At 39.0% G+C, this 19,145-nt stretch overlaps 2 protein-coding genes across 19 annotated transcripts in view; one reads left to right on the plus strand and one right to left on the minus strand.

Annotated features, from left to right (window-relative positions):
• ANKAR (ankyrin and armadillo repeat containing) overlaps positions 1-2,120 on the plus strand; it is a 58,935-nt gene extending 56,815 nt beyond the window's left edge. For 2 of the 6 annotated variants that reach the window (XM_045032228.1, XM_045032230.1), the window contains exons 24-25: positions 1,367-1,413; positions 1,869-2,120. In XM_045032228.1, coding sequence (XP_044888163.1) covers positions 1,367-1,413; positions 1,869-2,113 — 292 coding nt within the window. In that variant the 3' untranslated portion in view covers positions 2,114-2,120. Of the gene's footprint in view, positions 1-1,366; positions 1,414-1,868 lie in introns of those variants that run through there. The other 4 variants (XM_045032233.1, XM_045032235.1, XR_006582624.1 and 1 more) reach the window with 3 other exon arrangements.
• Positions 1-18,363, minus strand: part of OSGEPL1 (O-sialoglycoprotein endopeptidase like 1) — a 29,618-nt gene extending 11,255 nt beyond the window's left edge. For 3 of the 13 annotated variants that reach the window (XM_045032254.1, XM_045032256.1, XM_045032255.1), the window contains exons 1-10: positions 17,832-17,964; positions 14,522-14,594; positions 12,233-12,483; positions 11,294-11,681; positions 9,764-9,968; positions 9,528-9,676; positions 6,289-6,419; positions 6,020-6,091; positions 3,051-3,102; positions 1,724-1,822 (exon numbers count right to left, since the gene is read on the minus strand). In XM_045032254.1, coding sequence (XP_044888189.1) covers positions 1,784-1,822; positions 3,051-3,102; positions 6,020-6,091; positions 6,289-6,419; positions 9,528-9,676; positions 9,764-9,968; positions 11,294-11,681; positions 12,233-12,483; positions 14,522-14,536 — 1,302 coding nt within the window. In that variant the 5' untranslated portion in view covers positions 14,537-14,594; positions 17,832-17,964 and the 3' untranslated portion in view covers positions 1,724-1,783. Of the gene's footprint in view, positions 1-1,723; positions 1,823-2,963; positions 3,103-6,019; positions 6,092-6,288; positions 6,420-9,527; positions 9,969-11,293; positions 11,682-12,232; positions 12,484-14,489; positions 14,595-14,766; positions 14,949-15,887; positions 15,961-16,772; positions 17,269-17,831; positions 17,965-18,281 lie in introns of those variants that run through there. The other 10 variants (XM_045032257.1, XM_045032253.1, XM_045032258.1 and 7 more) reach the window with 10 other exon arrangements.
• Between the last annotated feature and the right edge of the window lie 782 nt (positions 18,364-19,145).

Genomic DNA, 19,145 nt, shown 5'->3' on the forward strand with positions numbered 1-19,145 from the left:
ATGTCAGAAAAATCCAGCAGATTGTGAGATCTTAAGAGTTCACAAACACCATTCTCTTAAGTATCTAATATTTTCCCCCCTTTTTGTTTTTATTTGCTGGGGAAAGTTCCAGCCTTTTATTTTTTTTAATTTTAGAAAGTGGCAGTGTGGGTGTGTGCACGAGCTCCTGTAAAATCCACACAGAGAAAGCACCAGAAAGAAAGCTCTTTAGGTTTAAAGAACTCTAAACTTTGCCTCATAAAAATACTTGTGTTCTGTATTCTGTGTAAGTGTCCTAAGAATCTTAAAATTGCCAGTTGTAAACTGTTAATCAGAACTTTGACAACTCCTACTTATCAGAATGTTCTATTAAGGCCTGTTATCTGTTGTTGGAGGTGGGAAGTAAGGGGTTATCCACCACATAAGAATTGAAACATAAATTTTAATTGGTTTTGAGATTGTGGAGTAGATGTTAAACAATAATTTGGTTTCAGTATAAAATATTCATCCAAGTCTAAATTCATATTTCATTGCCTCTGGTAAAACTCTTTAGTTGGGAATTTATAACTAAATAGACAGCTAACCTCCTTAGAATACTACTTAGGATTTATGAGGTTTAGTTTTTTGTTGTATCAATCTGATGATTTAACTAATCTGATCATTTGATTTTAATCAAATTACTAATTTATTTGATCTTGATTTGATAATAGTATTGCTTAGTTTATTTTAGTAATATTGATGGGATTTTAGTTTTATTGATATACTTCCTTGATTTTATTTTTTTGTTAAATTTACAAAGATGTATAAAAAGGATACTGAATCATATTTCTTTCAATAAGTGACATGGGCCAGAAGCATCGAGAATCCATATAGATATCAGCATGTCCACGTAGGAGTTTAACGAGCACCCTCTTAATTATCATTTGGGTTTAATTTTTTTTTAATTCTTACAACAGTTAATAAGCAGCTTTAGTTAGAGAATATCAAACCACTTTGCAAACAATAGTTAAGTCTCTCAACATCTCTGTGAGATGATTATTGATTTTATAGACAAACTGAGGTATTAAATTAGTAATTAAGTATTTGTAACTTTTAACACTGGGATTTTAAAAATGCTTATATGCCTAGATATAAAGGTATTAACTGCAAAGAGAGTACTCATGTGCTTAAAGAGAATCATGTGTTTGTTTATAGGCCAAAAATCAAATAAATGTATCAATGCAGATTAGTTTAAAAAAATCAAACTCATTTGAGTTCCATGAGTTCATAAGAAATGCTGAAAATATATTAAAAAAAAATACCCAGAGCCTTCATGTTATTAGGCCAAAAAAAACCCGGAGTGCTTTAACGATCATGAATTCCTAAGTTGTAAATATTTTATTTACAGTTTGGTGATAAATGGAGGACCCCCTGCAGTTCCAACCTATACTAAAGGTATAGAATGTATTTAACTTACTTTGAAGTTCACAGATGAATTTATTAATTAGCTATCAACACATCCCAAGAATGGGGATCTGCCGAACCACTCCTCAAAAGGCAATTTTTTCTTAGTCGAACATTTAACTTATTTTAGAAATTACCTCCATAATGAGGCTACATGTACTATATGCCATTTCCTAACTTTTGAAACTGTGGGCAGGTGACTTTAGTTAGAATTCTCAATTTTTTTAATTTAGCTAATTAGTTAGTATAGGTAAATGTAAGAAGCATATAAAAGTTTCTGGTACAAATGTAAAATACTTACTATTTGTCATAGTCGGCCTCAACTTTATTGTCTTCTCTTTTTTAAAAAGCCACAGATCTGCTAGGTCATAGTGTTCAGGGACATATACTCAATGTTCTGCTGATGATATAAATGTAAAATAAATTACACTATTTTTATTTTGCAGAGAGATCACGAAGTATTAGTAGTAGAAGACAATTCAAAGCTAAATTTCATCCAAAGGACTCTCTTCTTTTAATGCCTATATCTGCTCACTTAATGGGAAAACTCAGAACTACAGACAAACCCTGTAGCCGAACCACTGGACTTCATTCATTTGCACATGCAACTTTCGACATCACAAAAGTTTCAAGACCAAGAATTTTTAATGTCAGCAAGCTCCGGCTTAATTCACCAGGAAAGAAAGCTTGAGTCCAGTGCCAACAATGTAGCAGATAAGTATTTGTATCCATGCAATATCCTGTAGATTTGGGAATAGTCTTTCGGAACAGAATTTCTTGATGGCAGTTGCTAATACACAGATGCCTAATTTTGGAAACCTAAACTCTTTTCACAAGAGAGTTGTGTGTGGGATGGAAGAAGGCGGTCTGTCTGTGAAGAATTAAATTTGATGCAGTAGTAAAGAATAAATGCATTGAAAATAATTTCAAATTCATCACTCACAGGCATCAATGAAGGCTATTGTGTGCAGGTTGTTTTATATTTTGGTGAATTTAAGCTTCTATTTCTAATCATACAATGCCTTCTGTTACTAGATACAAGAGCTGCAAAACAGCTGCTACGCATACTTGCATCTTCTATCTTCAGATAGGCACTCTCAAACTAATCTATATCCACTCTTATGGGTAAATTTTTAAAATGTTGTGCAGAGTTTCAAGATCAATGGACTCATGTAGCCAAAATCTTGAAGTGCTATGAAAATTTGCCTCTATAAAACGTTGTTCTGTGTTACAAAAGGATATTTGAGTATATAGTTAATAATAATTAAGGCTGATACTTTTCACTTATCTAGAGAACTTTAACTGAGTGTTTTCCAAAGGTAATTATTGCACTATTAACTTATTCCTATTTTACACATGGGGAAAAATAAGGGACATAAGTCTAAGGTCATGCAAGGAGTCAATGGCATATGAGAATAGAATAACTCTCCTGACTTCCAACTCCCTGTTTTAACTACTAAATAGCACAGCAGCCCGTAAGGGTGCTTACATTGGTCAGATATGTCTTAGTAAGAAAAGACTAGGAAACAAAAACATTTTAATAACAGCCATGAACAATAATTCCCAAACTGGATGTGTTATAAGTTGATAGTTGAAAGTTCATTTAGGGAGACTTCTAGACTTGGTACCTTGATGGAAACTTCTCCAACTTGTTCTGAGATATCAATTCCAAGAGAAGCTCTATAATATAACAAGCACTGTATTATTTTTAACAAACAATTTTTTATAATTATGGTAATAAAGTTACACATCTACTCAATTATGAAGCTACCTATTTAAAGTATTCAGCATTATGAGAGAGTATTTGGTGCTTGACTCTTGTGAGCTTTATACAGGCAATGAAGATTTGTAAATCTATACAGCACCTTCTATATTTTAGTTTGTCCAACTTCCCTTTTATGAAAGACTTTCCTTGTTCATAGCATGATGATGTACACGAGTTCCACCTAACCCATAATGTTTTTATAGCATTCCCCTTCACCAGTGACAATGAGTTAAGTATTGCAGGTTCTTTCCTTCCATATGAATAACTCAGTACTGTCTACTAAATGTCTCAACACAAATGATCTGCCCAGAACAAGAAACATGTTCTCTCCAGCCCAGAAATGTAATCTCTATGCATCTCGGCTTTTCTCTCTCACCTCATATTTGAAACATGAAATGTGAGTCCTTTCAAAAATCAGTCTTTTTGTTAGCAAAATGAACCAAACCTCAGCCCAAGCAATTAAAGGGGCAGCACTGTTACTGAAGTCAATGAGAATTGTCCCAGGTTATGTCAGGGGTAAGTGTGACACCGGGGTGAAATCCTGGTTCCACTGAAGACAATGGCAGAACTTCCATAGACATCAATGGGCTCAGAATTAACCCACATATGTTCTGCAAATAATAAAGCTGTCCTGTCCAGTCACAGGACTACCACCCCAGGGTAGAGGGATCCCACAGTTGAGTAGAGCTGGCAGAAAAGTTCCTCTACCAACTCCTACCTGCAGCCAGCACAGGAGAAAAGGAACATGGGCTTTCCTTATACCCTGAGCATCTGTGACTGCTGAAGTGGCCCCAATGTGCTCGAATGGGGGAGAAAAGCAAATACCTTCTAAAGGAGAAATATTTTCTCAGCTTCCCTCCCAAGTGTATCTCCTCTAACTGAGGTAAGGAATTGTGAATGTAAAACACTGCAAACATCTTAAACAAGAAGGGTTTCAACTAGTTTCAATTTAAAATTTCTGACTGAATGAGATTTAAGAAAAAAGCAAGTGGCATAATAATAGCTCCTGCCAGACAAGTACATTTTCAAGATATGGTTAATCTCATTTAAAATAGACTGAATATACAGTTGGAAGGGAAATGGGCAACTGGCCAAAGGTATCTGACAGCTAGCCAGAGAATAATCAAGGTCAAAAGAAATCAGCAACACAACAACTTGTGAACAAATGGCTATAAGCATGGGTGAGGGTCTAGTAAAGAGACTGAATATCCAATATAAAGGAGAACAGCAGCTGGAGAAAAACACAAATTCATAGTGTTATGAAAGGGAAAAAACAGGCCAGGTCAAATCAAATTTATTAGCATTATTGAACCAGAAGCTTGTCTGCCCTGACTTTCTGGAGAGAGAAAACAGCTACTGAGGCAAACTAGAAGGGCTCAAGTTACTTACAGCCACTTCCAAGAGTTTGCTGTTTCTATCCCTACGTCCTAGTTGAAGAGATTACCCTACGGTCTGAACTGGAACCTGGAACATAGCAGAAGAGATGAACTCTGGCTATGGTGGTGGTTGTTTTCCCCCCAGAAAGTCGCTTTTCTTTTTCACTTCGATGCTAGTTGAGATTTTGCAGTTTGCATCCCATTGCTAACACTTGTGAATGCAAGATATAGCAGAAGTTCACAAGAGTATTTACCTGTGCAATTTATCTATTCTGTGGGATTGCAGCAAAATAAGGTAACCTTATTTTTTAATGAATGAAGCCTTACATAAGTTCTCTCTGAAGCATAACATTCCAACATCTTTGTTCTCTCAGAAAACTGCAAATCTGTGTTTCCTGAGAAGTTCCCAAAATGTCTGTTTTTATTGAGGAAAGGGGAAAAGATGAAAACCTATTTCATAATAATACAGATCACAATTAGCATTTTAAAAATAGGGAACCTCCAAAGTTTCCCAAACACTCTGCTTCAATTCAACCCCACTTCCATTCCTTCCAAAACCTACATAACCTCATAAAACAGGCCATGCCATGGATACTAATGTCTAAAGTGCAGTAGAGGTATTTTATATCATTAGATTGTTCTACATCAAATGTTATTTTATTAAAGGTATTCTGGTTAAAAAGCAGTATTTTAACTTTGTCTAAACACCTGGGGCCAGACTGATGCACAGTGTGGCTTTGCTGAGAGGGTGTCTACTGCTGCCCATCCCTCAGGGTTCCCATCAGGATGCTGGGGAGTAGCTCTTTTTTTTTTTTTTAAATGGCTCAGGCTTGTCAGCATCCCAACTGGAAGAGGCAACTGAGAGGTCAACATATCCTTCACATGCCTTCTGTCCAATTTTGGAAAAGTGCTAGCCTGTCTCCAGCTCCTTAGAGCAAAATAGGTTGGGACTGCTGTGTGCCACTGCAGCCTCCACCAACAGATATTCCATCTCAGGAATGTAAACCCAATCTGAACTTCGCACTGGATGGCTGATCATGAACAGGCAGCAGGGTTCAGTGCATAGGACAGTGAGCTCAGAGACAGAATGCCTGAGTTCTAGTTCTATTCCTGGCTCTGCCACCAATTAATTGAATGACCATAAGCAAGTTGCTTAACCTCTTCATGTCTCAGTTTCCCCATATTACAATAGGAATAATGATATTTATCCAACTTCATAAAGTGCTTTGAGATCTATGCCCAAAAAGGGGTAAATAAGTGTTAAGTATTATTTGTATCTTATATAATTGCAGTGAAAAGTTACTGATATTTAAAAAGCACAGCTGCATCACAAGACGTTTCACATAATAAAATCTGATTGTGTAACTGAAGGAGGCTTAAATTAAAATGACTGTAGGAAGTTAAAGTTCAATATGACCATACGAGAAAATGGATTGGTAGGAGCTTTGCCACTTACTTTGGTTCATAGCGTATGCCATCTGTGCTATGTAACACACCTAAACCTGCACGCATCCTTTCAATGCCATTCCTAAATAGAGAAGAACATAAATTTAAAATGCAGTTCATATTTAACATACAAATGTGTCTTTTTGTCTGGATCACATGTGGCTTAACCACAATAAGCAGAAATTCTTACACAATTACGTCAACTGGTTTTTTCGCATTGTACCACTGCTATATAGAACATTTAAAAAACAACAACATAGAAACACAGTCTTTGCTCACCAGGCAATCATAACACCATTGTCAGTACAGAGTCTGGGAGGAGGACACAGCAAATTGAAGTTAGTTGCATCTGTTACAATTTGCAGAGCTCTTCGGATATACTGATTACTTGCAACTCCTCCTGATACAACCTGACAACAATTTTAAAAAGACAGGCAAGTCATTCAAAAGTAAAAAAAATAAGGAACAGCTGATAGTACACTAGTTCAACAAAAAAGCTTGATGAAGACATTGAAGAAAATTCATAAGAAAGGCCATACTGGGTCAGACCAATGATCCATCTAGCCCACTATCCTATCTTAGGACAGTGGACAATGTCAGATGCTGCAGAGGGAATTAACAGAATGGGTAATCATCAAGTGATCGTCATCTACTCCCAGCTTCTGGCAGTCAGAGGCTAGGTACACCCAGAGCATGGGGTTGCATCCCTGCCCATCCTGGCTAATAACCATTGATGGACCTATCCTCCATGAACTTATCTAATTTTTTTTTAACCCTGTTATGGTTGTAGCCTTTACAACATCCTCTGGCAAAGAGTTCCACAGGTTGACTGTGTGTTGTGTGAAGCAGTACTTCCTTTTGTTCATTTTAAACTTGCTGCCTATTAATTTCAGTGGGTGGTCCCTAGTTCTTGTGCTATGTGAAGAAGTAAATAACATTTCCTTATTCATTTTCTCCACACCAATCAAGATTGTATAGATCTTTATCATATCCCCCCTTAGTCCAAGGTGAAATGTACTAGGGGGAAGCTGTTCCATACCCCTAATTTCAAAGAGAATAATAGGGAAATCAAGACCTAATAGAAAAGAAAAGGATAAGAGAATTGGGTGTCTGTAGTCTTAGTAAGGGCTTGTTTCCACTGGCAGGCTAAATCGACGCCACTGCAATTGATGCAGTGGCATCAATTTATTGGGTCTGGTGAAGATGTGATAAGTTGATGGCAGAGTGCTCTCCCGTTGCATCAGTGCTCCACCTCCCCGAGAGGCAGAAGCTAAGCTGGTGGGAAAGCATCTCCCGCTGACACAGTGCACAGTGCAGTGCAGTGTACATTAGGTCGATGTAAGCTACGTCGCTCAAGGGGGTGACTTAGAAGCGGCAGTACAGACCAGGCCTAAAAGATTACTGAACAGATACAACTATCTACAAATACAGCATGTAAAGGATGTGTAAGTAAGGCAGCTATCAAAAATCAGGCATTAGGGCCTCTGTTATGCAGGAGGTCAGACTAGATGATCATAATGGTCCCAGCTGGCCTTAATCACGTTATTCAAGTAGGACAGAACAAAAGTAATGGGTGTAAATTGCAGCACAGCACATTTAAGCTATTAGAGGAAAATGCTAAAAAAGTAAGAATAGCAAGCCATGTAATCATCACTATATATTCAAAACTAGACTTAATACCCATGTATTATGGATGATTTAGGAATGGATTAGATTATCCACATCCAATGATTATTTGTATTAAATAGTGCACAGAGTTCTCAATCAGAATCAGTGCTCCTGTGTGCTGGGAATCTAATTCAAATGAGTCTATGAAATTATTTAATTTTTTTTAATATATATATTTTAAGTGTCTTGTAAAAATGCTAGCTGTTAAAGATGACTTTCTGGTCCTGTGTAGCAGGCAAAGACACCATCCTTTTAAAAAAAAAATCACGTAATTCTAGCATCACAGATCCAGAGTCAATTAAAAGTTGTCTTCTTTTTATGCATTCAATAGTAGAAGTCCTTGAAAATTCTGCTTTCTGGGACATGTATGTCCTTGTAAGGTGGAGAATATTATTGGAAGTTTTATTGAATTTGGCATATAACAATTTTTATGCTTAATTTAGACATTTTTCACTTACCTTTTTATGTGTTATAGCAACTTAATTGTAAGTAATCTCCAAGGCTTTATAGCAACTACACTTTTTACCTTTAGAGTTAGTCCAAAAATTTCAAGTTTTTGAAATATTTCAAGAAAAAGGCCAATGGGGGGGAGAGGGGAGCAGAGGAGAACTTTCATGAAAGAGTGTCCTATTTTCTAACATGCTCTAGTTACATTATTGAAGAGAAGTTAGTGAAACTGAATAATACGAAAAAATTTGAACTCAGTTTACAAGTTATAAAATTAAGTTCATTAGCAGACATTTTCACATGTTCACAAAAATCTTTAATTTTTTCACCATATTTCATAAAGCTTTAATCATCATTGACAAATTACAAGAACAGAAGTGCATGGCCTAGTAGCACTAACAGTGTGATGATTAAGAAAATACTATTTTTTTCTCAATTTATTAAGACAAAATGTGAGAGAGTAACTATAAATGAAGAATTCTGAATCAGTACCCCTGCAAAACCCTGCAGCCAGACCACACTGGGCTGTCAGATTTCACAAATTTAGTAGAGTTGAATTATGTCAAGACTGGGATAGGAAAGCTACAAGGAAAAGCAAGATACTAAAGGAAGTAGTGTTGGCAATTCAATAGGCGCCACTCTCCCCAATAAGTCAATGTTTATTAAATATCCCAGCATGTGGGGGCGGGGGGCTGGGGGAAGAGAGAAAGGGTGCTGTTCTGCTGGAGGTACTCTCTTTTGGATGAGACAGAGAACTATGGTCATGACCACTTTTGGTAATTAAATCTCATAGTGCACAAGATGAGGTGTTAATCCTAGTGTCCTGGGCAAATTTAAACTTGGTTAATCATATTCTGTTTACCTATAAATTCCCCTTGAAATTTCAGCTTGATATATTATTCTCACTTCCTCTCCTAAACTGCTTTCTAGTATTGCTCTGTACAGTTGAAACAAATGATGTGTTTCACCCGATGGCTGCATTTCAATGGAGGATGATGCTATCCCTACATGTAGTTTTCATATCAGTTAGTTAACTTTATACAATGCTTTGAGATTGTTTGGAGTAAAAGATGTTAAAGTTGTGGATAGATGTTTCTAATACATCTAAATATATACAAGAAAAATGGACATGTAAGAAAACTTTAAAATTACTTTACTTAACAATGCAGCACTTTGCAATCCTCTATACAGCTGTACACTCTGTTGCAGCAGGTTTTATTTATTTTATATGTTCAACTAAATGTATCACATGCATTTATTTTAATGCTGGAGCTGTGTTATAAGTGGAAATGTGAAGGAGGGTGCTGATGCCTTGCTGCACTTTCTCCTGGTGCTGTTACGTGTATTCAAATGTATGACAGCATGTACCCCTTGACATGCATAGTAAAGTTATATGTACTTACCAAAGTTGCATTTGGTTGTGATAGGATGCCACTTTTTATGCAGAATAGAATGGCCCGGTGTGTTCGCTGGGCAATATGAAGTGCTACTGCATGCTGTACTGCAGCAGCAATGTCTGTAACACAGGACAGGAGGTGTCCCTCCTGTAAACCTAAAGAGATTGTGAGCAAAAGGGGTTTTTGCAAATATAACCACAGGTCAGGTGTACAATTTGTATATATCTTACTTTGAAAAATACCTTCTTCCTTTTCTTTTTGCATAATTATTCTAGTGGCATTGGAGTGAAGTCCAGAAAAGGAAAAATTGCAGTTAGGATGATGTCGCATGGGAGCTCCGAGTTCATAATGCAGCCTGTTTCCCTGTTGGGCCAAGTGCTCTATAGCTTTCCCACCACTCATTCTGCAGCACTCTGGGTGCTTTGTTAGAGAGAGTCTTCTTGCTACCTAGAAAAATGGAAAAGAATATAATTATGCTAACAATAGACTTGGAAAGAAGAATTGGGGAAAAATAGGGCCAAATTAATCCCTGATGTAACTGCACTGCTCCATTATAACTCCAGTCAATGGAGTTACACTAAGGATGAATTTGGCCCAGAGTTTATAAATTGTGAACTAGGTCTTATGAGGAAAAGACCAATGATAGATGCTAAGGCTAACATTAGAGGGCGTTTAACATCAAATCCAATTTTATAGTAAACTGGGTGAATATGAGGGTCCTCAAACTTTGCAAGAAACATGAGGAATCTAATTCTTATTCTGTTTGAAATGAACACTCATGGGTATATTAGACTGCCAAGTTAACACTAATAGAAAGGATTTCAAACTTTTTTTTTTATTTTTGTTTTGTTTTAAAAATTTCCTTGCAAACCTGTGCTAGTGCTTGAGAATAAGAAACAGAAACTGGCCAGCTTAAGTTTATTTATTCAGTGACCAACACAATATAACTTGTGAAACATAAACTAGACTTTTCAAACTCTCTCAGGCACAATTAGTAACATAAGTAAGGACATTTAAAAAAATCAAACACGATTTTAAACAGCAGCATCCTTTTAAATATCACTGTTAGTCAGATTCATTTGTACTGCATATATTGTTGAACTTTCTATGTCCAGCCTCAGTGTAGGCTGGCCATCCAGGTTATGGCTAGCTGCCTGCTGAAAACAACTAGTGCCAACTAAAGAAATATAATGAATAGATTTTAGTAGCCTCTAAGCCTACAACATCTCTAGTATTTCAAATTGGAGGAAAAAATTGACGTTTATAGTGTATTGTACTGTTTTCTTTATGTTGACTGTAGGTGATATTCTAGAAAGCATACTGGCTAACTTGTTCCAACCTCTGTGGTTACAATGAAAATTCCCAGAGTTTAAATATACACCTGCCAAATCAGATCCTTCCTTTAACAATGCCCATTTTATAAGCAGGGAATATTTAAAAATTAATTTATTCAGATTTATTTAAGGTATCCATCTAGGGTCTGGGCACAAATATAAAAAATTGCTAATAAAACACAGAGTAGGACTCGTCTACACAAGTGATTAACCTTACCTGTTACTGGATTCCACAGTTTTTCCCCTTTTGGAAAAAACATTAGCTGCTCTAAAGCTTACACAAATTCTTACCCAAGGCAATGCCAGAATCCCAGTTTCCTAAAGAATACATACCTCTACTTTTGCTACTGTAAGAAACAGACAAACTATTATGTAAATAATACAACAAATGTAAGTACTTGTATAAAATGCATAAACGAATCCCTACAGAAATGTTACCTTGTCAAGCATGTCTCCTGGTGCTATATCCACTGACTGTCCAAGCAGAAGAAAATCTGAAACTCCTTGTGCTACTACCAGGATACAGTGGCCTCCAGAGATTAAAAGAACTAAGAAAGGGAATTCCACTTGGTTTATCAGCCTAATTGTAAGTGCATGTGCCTCCATGTGGTGGATAGGGATGAAAGGTTTTTTATACTTGTCCACCAATTTTAAACTATATTCTAATCCCACGCCGAGACTTAAAGCGAGTCCTGGCTTTACAGTAGTTGCAACAGCAGAGAGCTCCTTGAGAGAGATTCCACTGACGCAGAGTGTTTCTTTTACTATTCGCTCAATATTTTCCCTGTGAAGCTGCTGTGCCACTGGAGGAATAATCCCACCTGTTCTAATTAGAAACAAAGAATTATGAAGTGTCCATATTTTATGACAGAAACAGAATCATAGAAATGAGAGATGGAAAAGACTTGGTAGTCCTTCCACTTCATGACAGTTCTCTACAGTTATTCTCAAATGCTTTGTCTAGTCCTATTTAAAATGCTCCATGCAGTGAAGATTACCATCACTTCCAATGGAAGGCCATACAAGGATTCAACTTGCTCTTGCTTAGTTTATGCCCCATTTGAATTTAGCCCTAGGCTGTGCCAAGACAATTTATAGGAGTTGGTATCCACAACCCCTCTCTGTCATCATGAATTTAGCAAGGAATGTCCATCTTCTGATTTACCTTTGTCCAAAATTGGAGACAGGTAAATAACATACTCTTCAGGATTGGTGGGTGTGGGGAATTTTACCAAATTTGATAATCAGAACCAATTCATATTTCTTAAGAACCTGCCCCTTGATGGAATATGACAAGTATAAATGACAATCACATTAGTAATATTAAACTACAAGTGCAGTTTAGAAAATAAAGCACCCATGATAATGTCTACTTACTTTAAATGGACTTCATTTTGAGAATGTAGAGCTTCTCCTAAGATTTTGCCAGTATCATCCACCACAGCAGCTGCTGTATCATCACAACTGGTTTCAATTCCCAGAACTAATTTAGTGGGATAGTATTTGACAGAGTTAAAGAAAATGCTTCTTAACCACACAGACCGGCCATGTTTAACTGAATTTGAAGTGCATCTGGTTACACTGCTTATTGCTAAAATCTTCTGCACAGAGGCATGCCTAGAAAAGAACTGTACAGATACCATCCTCAGAATTCAAATTCCACAACAGTAATTTAGTCAGGCAAAGACATATTAGTAACAAGTAATTTTAAAAGCAGTGGCCAAATTCATGCAAACTGTCACTTCAAAATTAATGCAGTTACACCAATAATGACTTTAATGGGTTCATGTTTAAATGGGAAGAGACTAAAAATTCTGCTATTCCATTGTTTATTATACCACTAGAGGTCTGAGTGAACAGGCTTAGCTGATACCAGAATATCTTTTCCCTTATATTAAGCAGAGGTTCTTAAAATGAGATCTAACAATTAGTCATCATATATGGGTCCTAATTCTCTTCTCAGCAGGTTTTTTACCCCAGAGTACTTCTATTGACTCATGATTTACACTGGTATAAATCCCAAGGAGAAGCAGACCCATTCTCCTGCTCCCTTCAATGAGCTCCACCATTCATGAGTAATAAGAACGTATATTTGTGGCAATAAAAACTTCATCGTGCCTGAGAACCATTACATATATTCTCTCTCCCCGTTTGCATATCTATAGTGAGATACATAGCAACATGCTGGGCTAGATCCTTGGAGCTAGTAGCAAAACACTTCTTTTACACTGACCAATCTTATTTTATGATAGCAAACTTGTATTTTTTTCCACACAGTCTTCCTAATTCAAATCAACTCAGCTGTTTCTGTGCAGACTTTCCCAAAATATTCACTACTGTGCTTAGTACAAATGTGCCAAATTTCAGCCCTAAAGATATGTTTTGATAGGCCTCTGAAAATGACCCTTTAGGATGAAAATCCCCATGCCACCTTAACTTTAGGCAGTGCTCTATCAAAAGTATATTTTGGAGCATGCCTTAGGTACCCAGGCCTGATCCTCCAAAGTATTTCAGATCTTAATACACATTGATTTCAATAGGAATACAACTCCTAAACACCTTTTAAGATCTGGGCCACAGTCCTCCTCTGATTCAATTTTTCTCCCAGTACTAGGACAGTTGCTGATCATGACGTAGTATTTCAACAAGGATCAATATTAGCACCAGTAGCATTAAGTGCCCGGTGCTCATGGTATTTTTAGTAATAGAGCTTAAAACTGCTGCTGCATCTAACACTAGAAATCCTGTGGGGTGGAGGACATGGGGGGAATTCCTGGTCGGGAAGGAAAGTGGTGGTGGGGAAAAAGAAACAAGAAGTTAGAGAAAACGAAAGGAATTTTATAAAAAGAAAAAAAAAGAAAATGCGTCCCATTAGAGGGATTACATAGACAAGAAGCACTGTCCTCCAACTCAGGCCCCAAGAAGAGGTAGAAACAATAGGAGGACCTAACCACCTAAGGCAAGAAAAAAAATGTTTTGGGGTTTAATATGCTTCTAAAATGCTCTCCTATTTTCTCAGTAGTAAGACATCGTCCCATTCTGGCAAATTTGTGAGATGAACACTATGTAGGTACAATACCTGTGCTTTAACAACCTAATCTGAGTTACATTACAAAACACAAATGGTTTGTACAGTAGATGTGACTAACCAAATGGATATTTCTTAAAGTGAACTGAAATCACTCTCCCCCTCTTTCTATATATGAAAAGTTAATTGAAAAAAAAAAGCCAATGCCAAAATATTTTTAGCAATTTAAAAAATGATTTCTTTTCCTCACTCTTTATAAAGTAACCCCTTGGACGCTTGAAAGTGATACCTGTTCCCTTTCCCAGTTTTGTTTCTCCTTTGTGCATGCATACTGGTTTATTGGAGGGTTTCTCGAGAGTGCTTTCTTATTATTCTACTGTACACAGAATTACACTGACTTAAAAAAATTGCAAGAAATTAAGCAGATCAAGTTTCAGGTCAAACAAAAATATAACTTTCATTTTCTAAAACAGTCATAATTTTAGAGCTCAAGAAACTGACCTGAATAGTGTATCCCTTACTTTTTTACTATTACAAACTACTGAGCTAAAACGTGTTTTCTAAGAAATAAGAAAAAGAAAAGGAAATGTTTTCTTAATACTTAACATTTTGAGAAGGGTTAGGAGGTCTGTGGTTACCTGCACCCAAAACATGTTTCAAAACAGATTTTGTTCAGTGTTTCCAACTGCAGGTACCATGTTTTACACTTTTCTGTGAGAGAGACACAGAACACAGAGTAAATCTCAGAAAACTCTGCAACGCATAGACATTATGTATAGACATGCAGATGTGCTTGGTTACACTCCTAAATTCTGAACTGTATAAGTAACACCTTACCGTTTATATGCCTGAATACTCCATTATTAGAAGGAATAAGACTTACCATAAGTCACTGCCACTGTAAAAAGTATTCAAGCTTTCAGAAAGGTATTACTCCAGACAACAAACAATCAAATAACTGGGCAACATCATACTAGCAAGCCAGTTACAAGAAGAGGAACTATGTAGTGGGAGAATGTATTTGTTTTATTTATTTAAAGTAGTCTCACCACAAACATTAAAAGAATAAACAATAGTATAACTTGTTTATAATTCATAAATACTTGTTTTGTAAATTAGGGGATATGTGGCCACAGCATCTGTGATTATATGGAATCAGGGGCCATGAATCCACCGAGGGTACAAAGGTGCAGTGGCTCCTTCTCCAGTCACAGGGCTGGAATAGTGGCTGTGGTGCTTTCCGGGGAGAGGGTGAGAAAGAGGGAATTGTCCCTCCTCCACCACCCACACAGAACTGGTTCCTGTGCGATTCCCTGTGGTCCTGCTATCACTGAAATCAACAGGAAAACACCCAATGATTTCACCGTGAGTGGGATCAAAACACGTTTGTTACAGCATGTCACAATGTAAAAACATTCCTTCTAAAATAACCATTTTCCCTACACATCACTCCAGCCAATATTTTTAATCAGTCCAACTCTTATTACACATGCTGTGAGAAATGCCCTTGTGGATACTAATTTAAATCCAAACTAATCTGATTAGATCCTGAGCCTTTTAAAAAACAGGACAGTGATCCCTGATAACATAATTATCTGTGCTACTTTCAAGAGCATCCACTAACTATTCAAGGATACTGATTTTATTTTTGACATAATATGTGAAGCACCCAGGCAGGGAAAATGAAGCATGACTGTAAAAAGAAAAGGGAAGCAATTGAGTTAAGATAGCTGTACCAAAATAATCAATAGTATATTTTCATCCACAGATCTTGAAGTACTTCACTCATTATCCTTATTTTATAGATGGGGAATCTGAGATAGAAAGATATTAAGTGACTTGCCTAGTCACAGCACAACCAGAAACAAAATCCAGATTTCTCAAGTCACAATTCCCTCCCCTAGCTACTGGATCACACTGCTTCCCATTAAGTGAAAGAGTGGGGATCCTCTAGACCTTATCTGCACAAGGGCCTTGGTTAGATAACTACATAGAAAAACCCACCTTAAGACATCATGTGAGGAAAAACAACAGAAAAGAAGAGAACATGCTAAGCAACATTTTCTCCTTTCCGACTTCTTATCATGTCTAATTTATGTAACACCACATCTGACCCTGGTACTTTACAGACAAATAAAATGACATGTACCTGCCCTGAAGCGATTACAATTAGATTTAATGCACCAGATACGACTAACAAACAAGGGGAGGAGAAAATCGGTATGGAAGGATGAGTTACAACAGAAAAATATCATGAGATATGCTTAATGTTATGCACACATTCTGTTAATTATCTTAAAATTAATTTTCTCAACATATTACATCTTGTGGTTAAAGTCCAGAATGAAGGGGAACTAAAGCCTGAACAAAAGGAAGAGTTTTTTGATCCCCTCCCACTACTCTACTACAAGGTGTATTTCTGTGCTTTTTCTTATTCTTGTTATGGAAATTGCTACTGTTGAGACAATACTTGCTGCAACATCAAACAGTTGTTTTGTGTTATGTCACTAAATACTGAAGACATAACCTTTCCAGTACTAGATAAGAAGTTTTTTGAAAATCTACATCTATTTTGTTGGTAACTGGTTGGGTCTAGTATTTCAGTCCTGTTCCATCTTTAATTTCAATGAACAGGGCTATTCTGGGATTGAAAGTGGTTGCTTATTTAATTTTTGCTTCAGGGTTAAATTGTATCTTAACTATCTTCAATAACAGATCTCTAGTCTGGCAGTGAGGCTATTAAACTGGAGGTAGTGGCTATACAACATTTTTTAGTATGGGGCTATTGAAAAAATGTGTACCTGCCTTCCCCTAATCTACATAGATAACAAATAGGTTTGGGGAACTGATGGCCAACGTTACTGCTAACACAGATGTAGACAGACATACCTGGAGAATGATCCTTCTTTGCTGGGAGCACATTTCTAATGATGTTCTGACTGGGAGGAGTTTTGTTTATTAGCTCTTTTAACATTCCTAGAGTTCTATGCTTAAGTGCACCTACTATGGTAGCAATCATATTGTGTGCAATAGCATGTTTATATGTAGAAGGTTATTACACAGAGTTGGGGAAAAAAAAACCAGACTGCATGTAAACAAGTGTCATGGTTCTTTCTACACTCTTGACTGTTTCAACTCCCCAAATGAAACAATGACTGAATAGATACAATCAGGTGGGTCCGTTTTGAATTAATAATGCAGAGCTGTAGGGCTTCCCCTTTATTGCTTTTCTATCTCAGTCCCTTTCTGGCTCTTATCTGACAGGGATAATGTGGCTCACAAATATTTTTGAAAGGAAATCGGTTTTGCCATTGGAGGGGGCCAGGATGAATTAAATGGCATAATCTTATAATGGAAGGGAAAAAACAAAGCCCTACAAGTGTTATATCTCCTCTGCTCTGCAAATTATTTAAATGAAACCTTGACTGGGGCACTAGAAGAGGAAGGTTGGTGTAAGGGGCCGGAGACGTGGGACTGTTTCGTGGCTGCATTCTTGGGAGAATAAACGGACAGAGGAGTTTCCCGGTAGAGAGGAGAGCGGCACGGCAGTCGGGACAGGTGCAATGCTGCGGTTACTCCACCAGCAATTTCAATGAGATGCTGCTCAGAGAGAACTGACTATAACGGGTGGGCAGGTCACGTAACCTCCGACGGCGAGGATGCAACGAGAGGGGGGCAGCCCTTTCCCTACCGCCCCAGAGCAGCGCGGGGGCTGTTGTGCTGACCCCCGGGCGCAAAGTCACCCAGCGCCGAGGGGGAGGCCGCTGAGGGAATCAGACAGGCGGGTCCGACACCCCGGCCTCTCCCGCTCCAGCAACCGAGACCCGGGCGGGCCTGACACCCACCCCCCGCGCCAGAGACGCCCCCCCTCAGTCTTGGGCTAGATGAAGGTTCCGCCTCCCTTGGCCCGGGTTTCATCCATCTTCTCCCCCCCCCCCACCCTCTTACTTTGTGCTTCTTGCCCCGCCCCTGCGACAAGATCCAGCAGCTTCTGTCCCGCAAGGGTTAAAACCGGCCTCCCCGTAAGAGCAAGCGGACCAGGCCTGGTCACATGGCAAAGCTGGGCCAATGGGAAGGAGGAACGTACGCTGGGGGAGAGGCAGGGAACCGCTCGCTGGCGCCATCTTTGGTCCAGGCAACTAGAAGGAAAAACCTGGAGGTAAGTAGCCGCGGGCGCCATCTTTGTTAATCCCCGGGCGGCAGCCGGCGCGCTACAGCAGCCGTCAGGGCGGGCGCAGCGGCGTGACCCGGCCCGTAGCGATGGCGGGGGCAGGGCGGGGCACTGGGAGACCCCACCGGGCGGCACAGGCGAGAACAGACACAGATGCCAGGCCCTGGGGGTAGGGCTCAGCCTCCCCCCGCCCGGCCACACTGGCACCGCCGCTGCCCGCCTCCCACCTGCGCTCCACGGCGCTGCAGAGGGGCGGAGAGGGGCAGCGCGGGGCCTAAGGAGGAATATAACGGGCTCCCTGGAGCTGCTTGAGGCCTGAGGCAATTGCTTAGGCTGCTTCTAGCGCGCGCTGGCTCTGCGGGGCCTGTTTCGCGGCGCGCACCACTGCACCAGGGGCGGATCCCGGTTCAGTTAGACTTGGCCCCGCCGCACTCACACGAGCACACTCATCCTCTGCCTTTCCGGAGGCCGACGCCATTCAGTGCAGCTGTCAGTGCCACGTCTGCAGCTGTGCTCTCCGTGCACAGCCGCTTCGGACGGAGGCAGCCGTAGTTCAGCAGGCCATGCAGCGCTGATCGCAGACACCGCCTCAGAGCCTAGGTCCGCACGGGCTGCTTGCCTCCAACCACCCACCCAAAGGGCACATCAGCTATGGTCCAGATTTATCCTGCCCCTGCTGAGGCTGTTAATCGTGTCCACTGCTCCAAAATGCACAGCAGCAGCAAGCAGTTGAAAGCAATGATGTTTGGCTGACTGTTCAAAGCTGGTTGTCCTTTAAGTTTTTTGAATAGTAATATGTCTCATTCAAAAAAACTTACACTCCTTCATACCGACTCACTGTGCTGTGGCTTGGTTTCAGATTTATTTTCTGGATTTTATATTCAACACAAAGGAGGATATACTCCTTGCCTCAAGAACTTGCACTTTAAACAAGATATAGAATATCACGTACTGTGTGATCAAGATTATGGTTTCAAGTACAGCTTTTTATGTAAACTTAAAATTTGTTACATGACTGTTCTAGTATTAGTCATGGGCTTTATGGCAGGCATGAGTGAAGGCGGAATAGCTCAGCCGTTTGCGCATTGGCC

Source organism: Mauremys mutica, chromosome 10 (genome assembly GCF_020497125.1).
Source record: "Mauremys mutica isolate MM-2020 ecotype Southern chromosome 10, ASM2049712v1, whole genome shotgun sequence".
Classification (NCBI taxonomy): Eukaryota; Metazoa; Chordata; order Testudines; family Geoemydidae; genus Mauremys; species Mauremys mutica.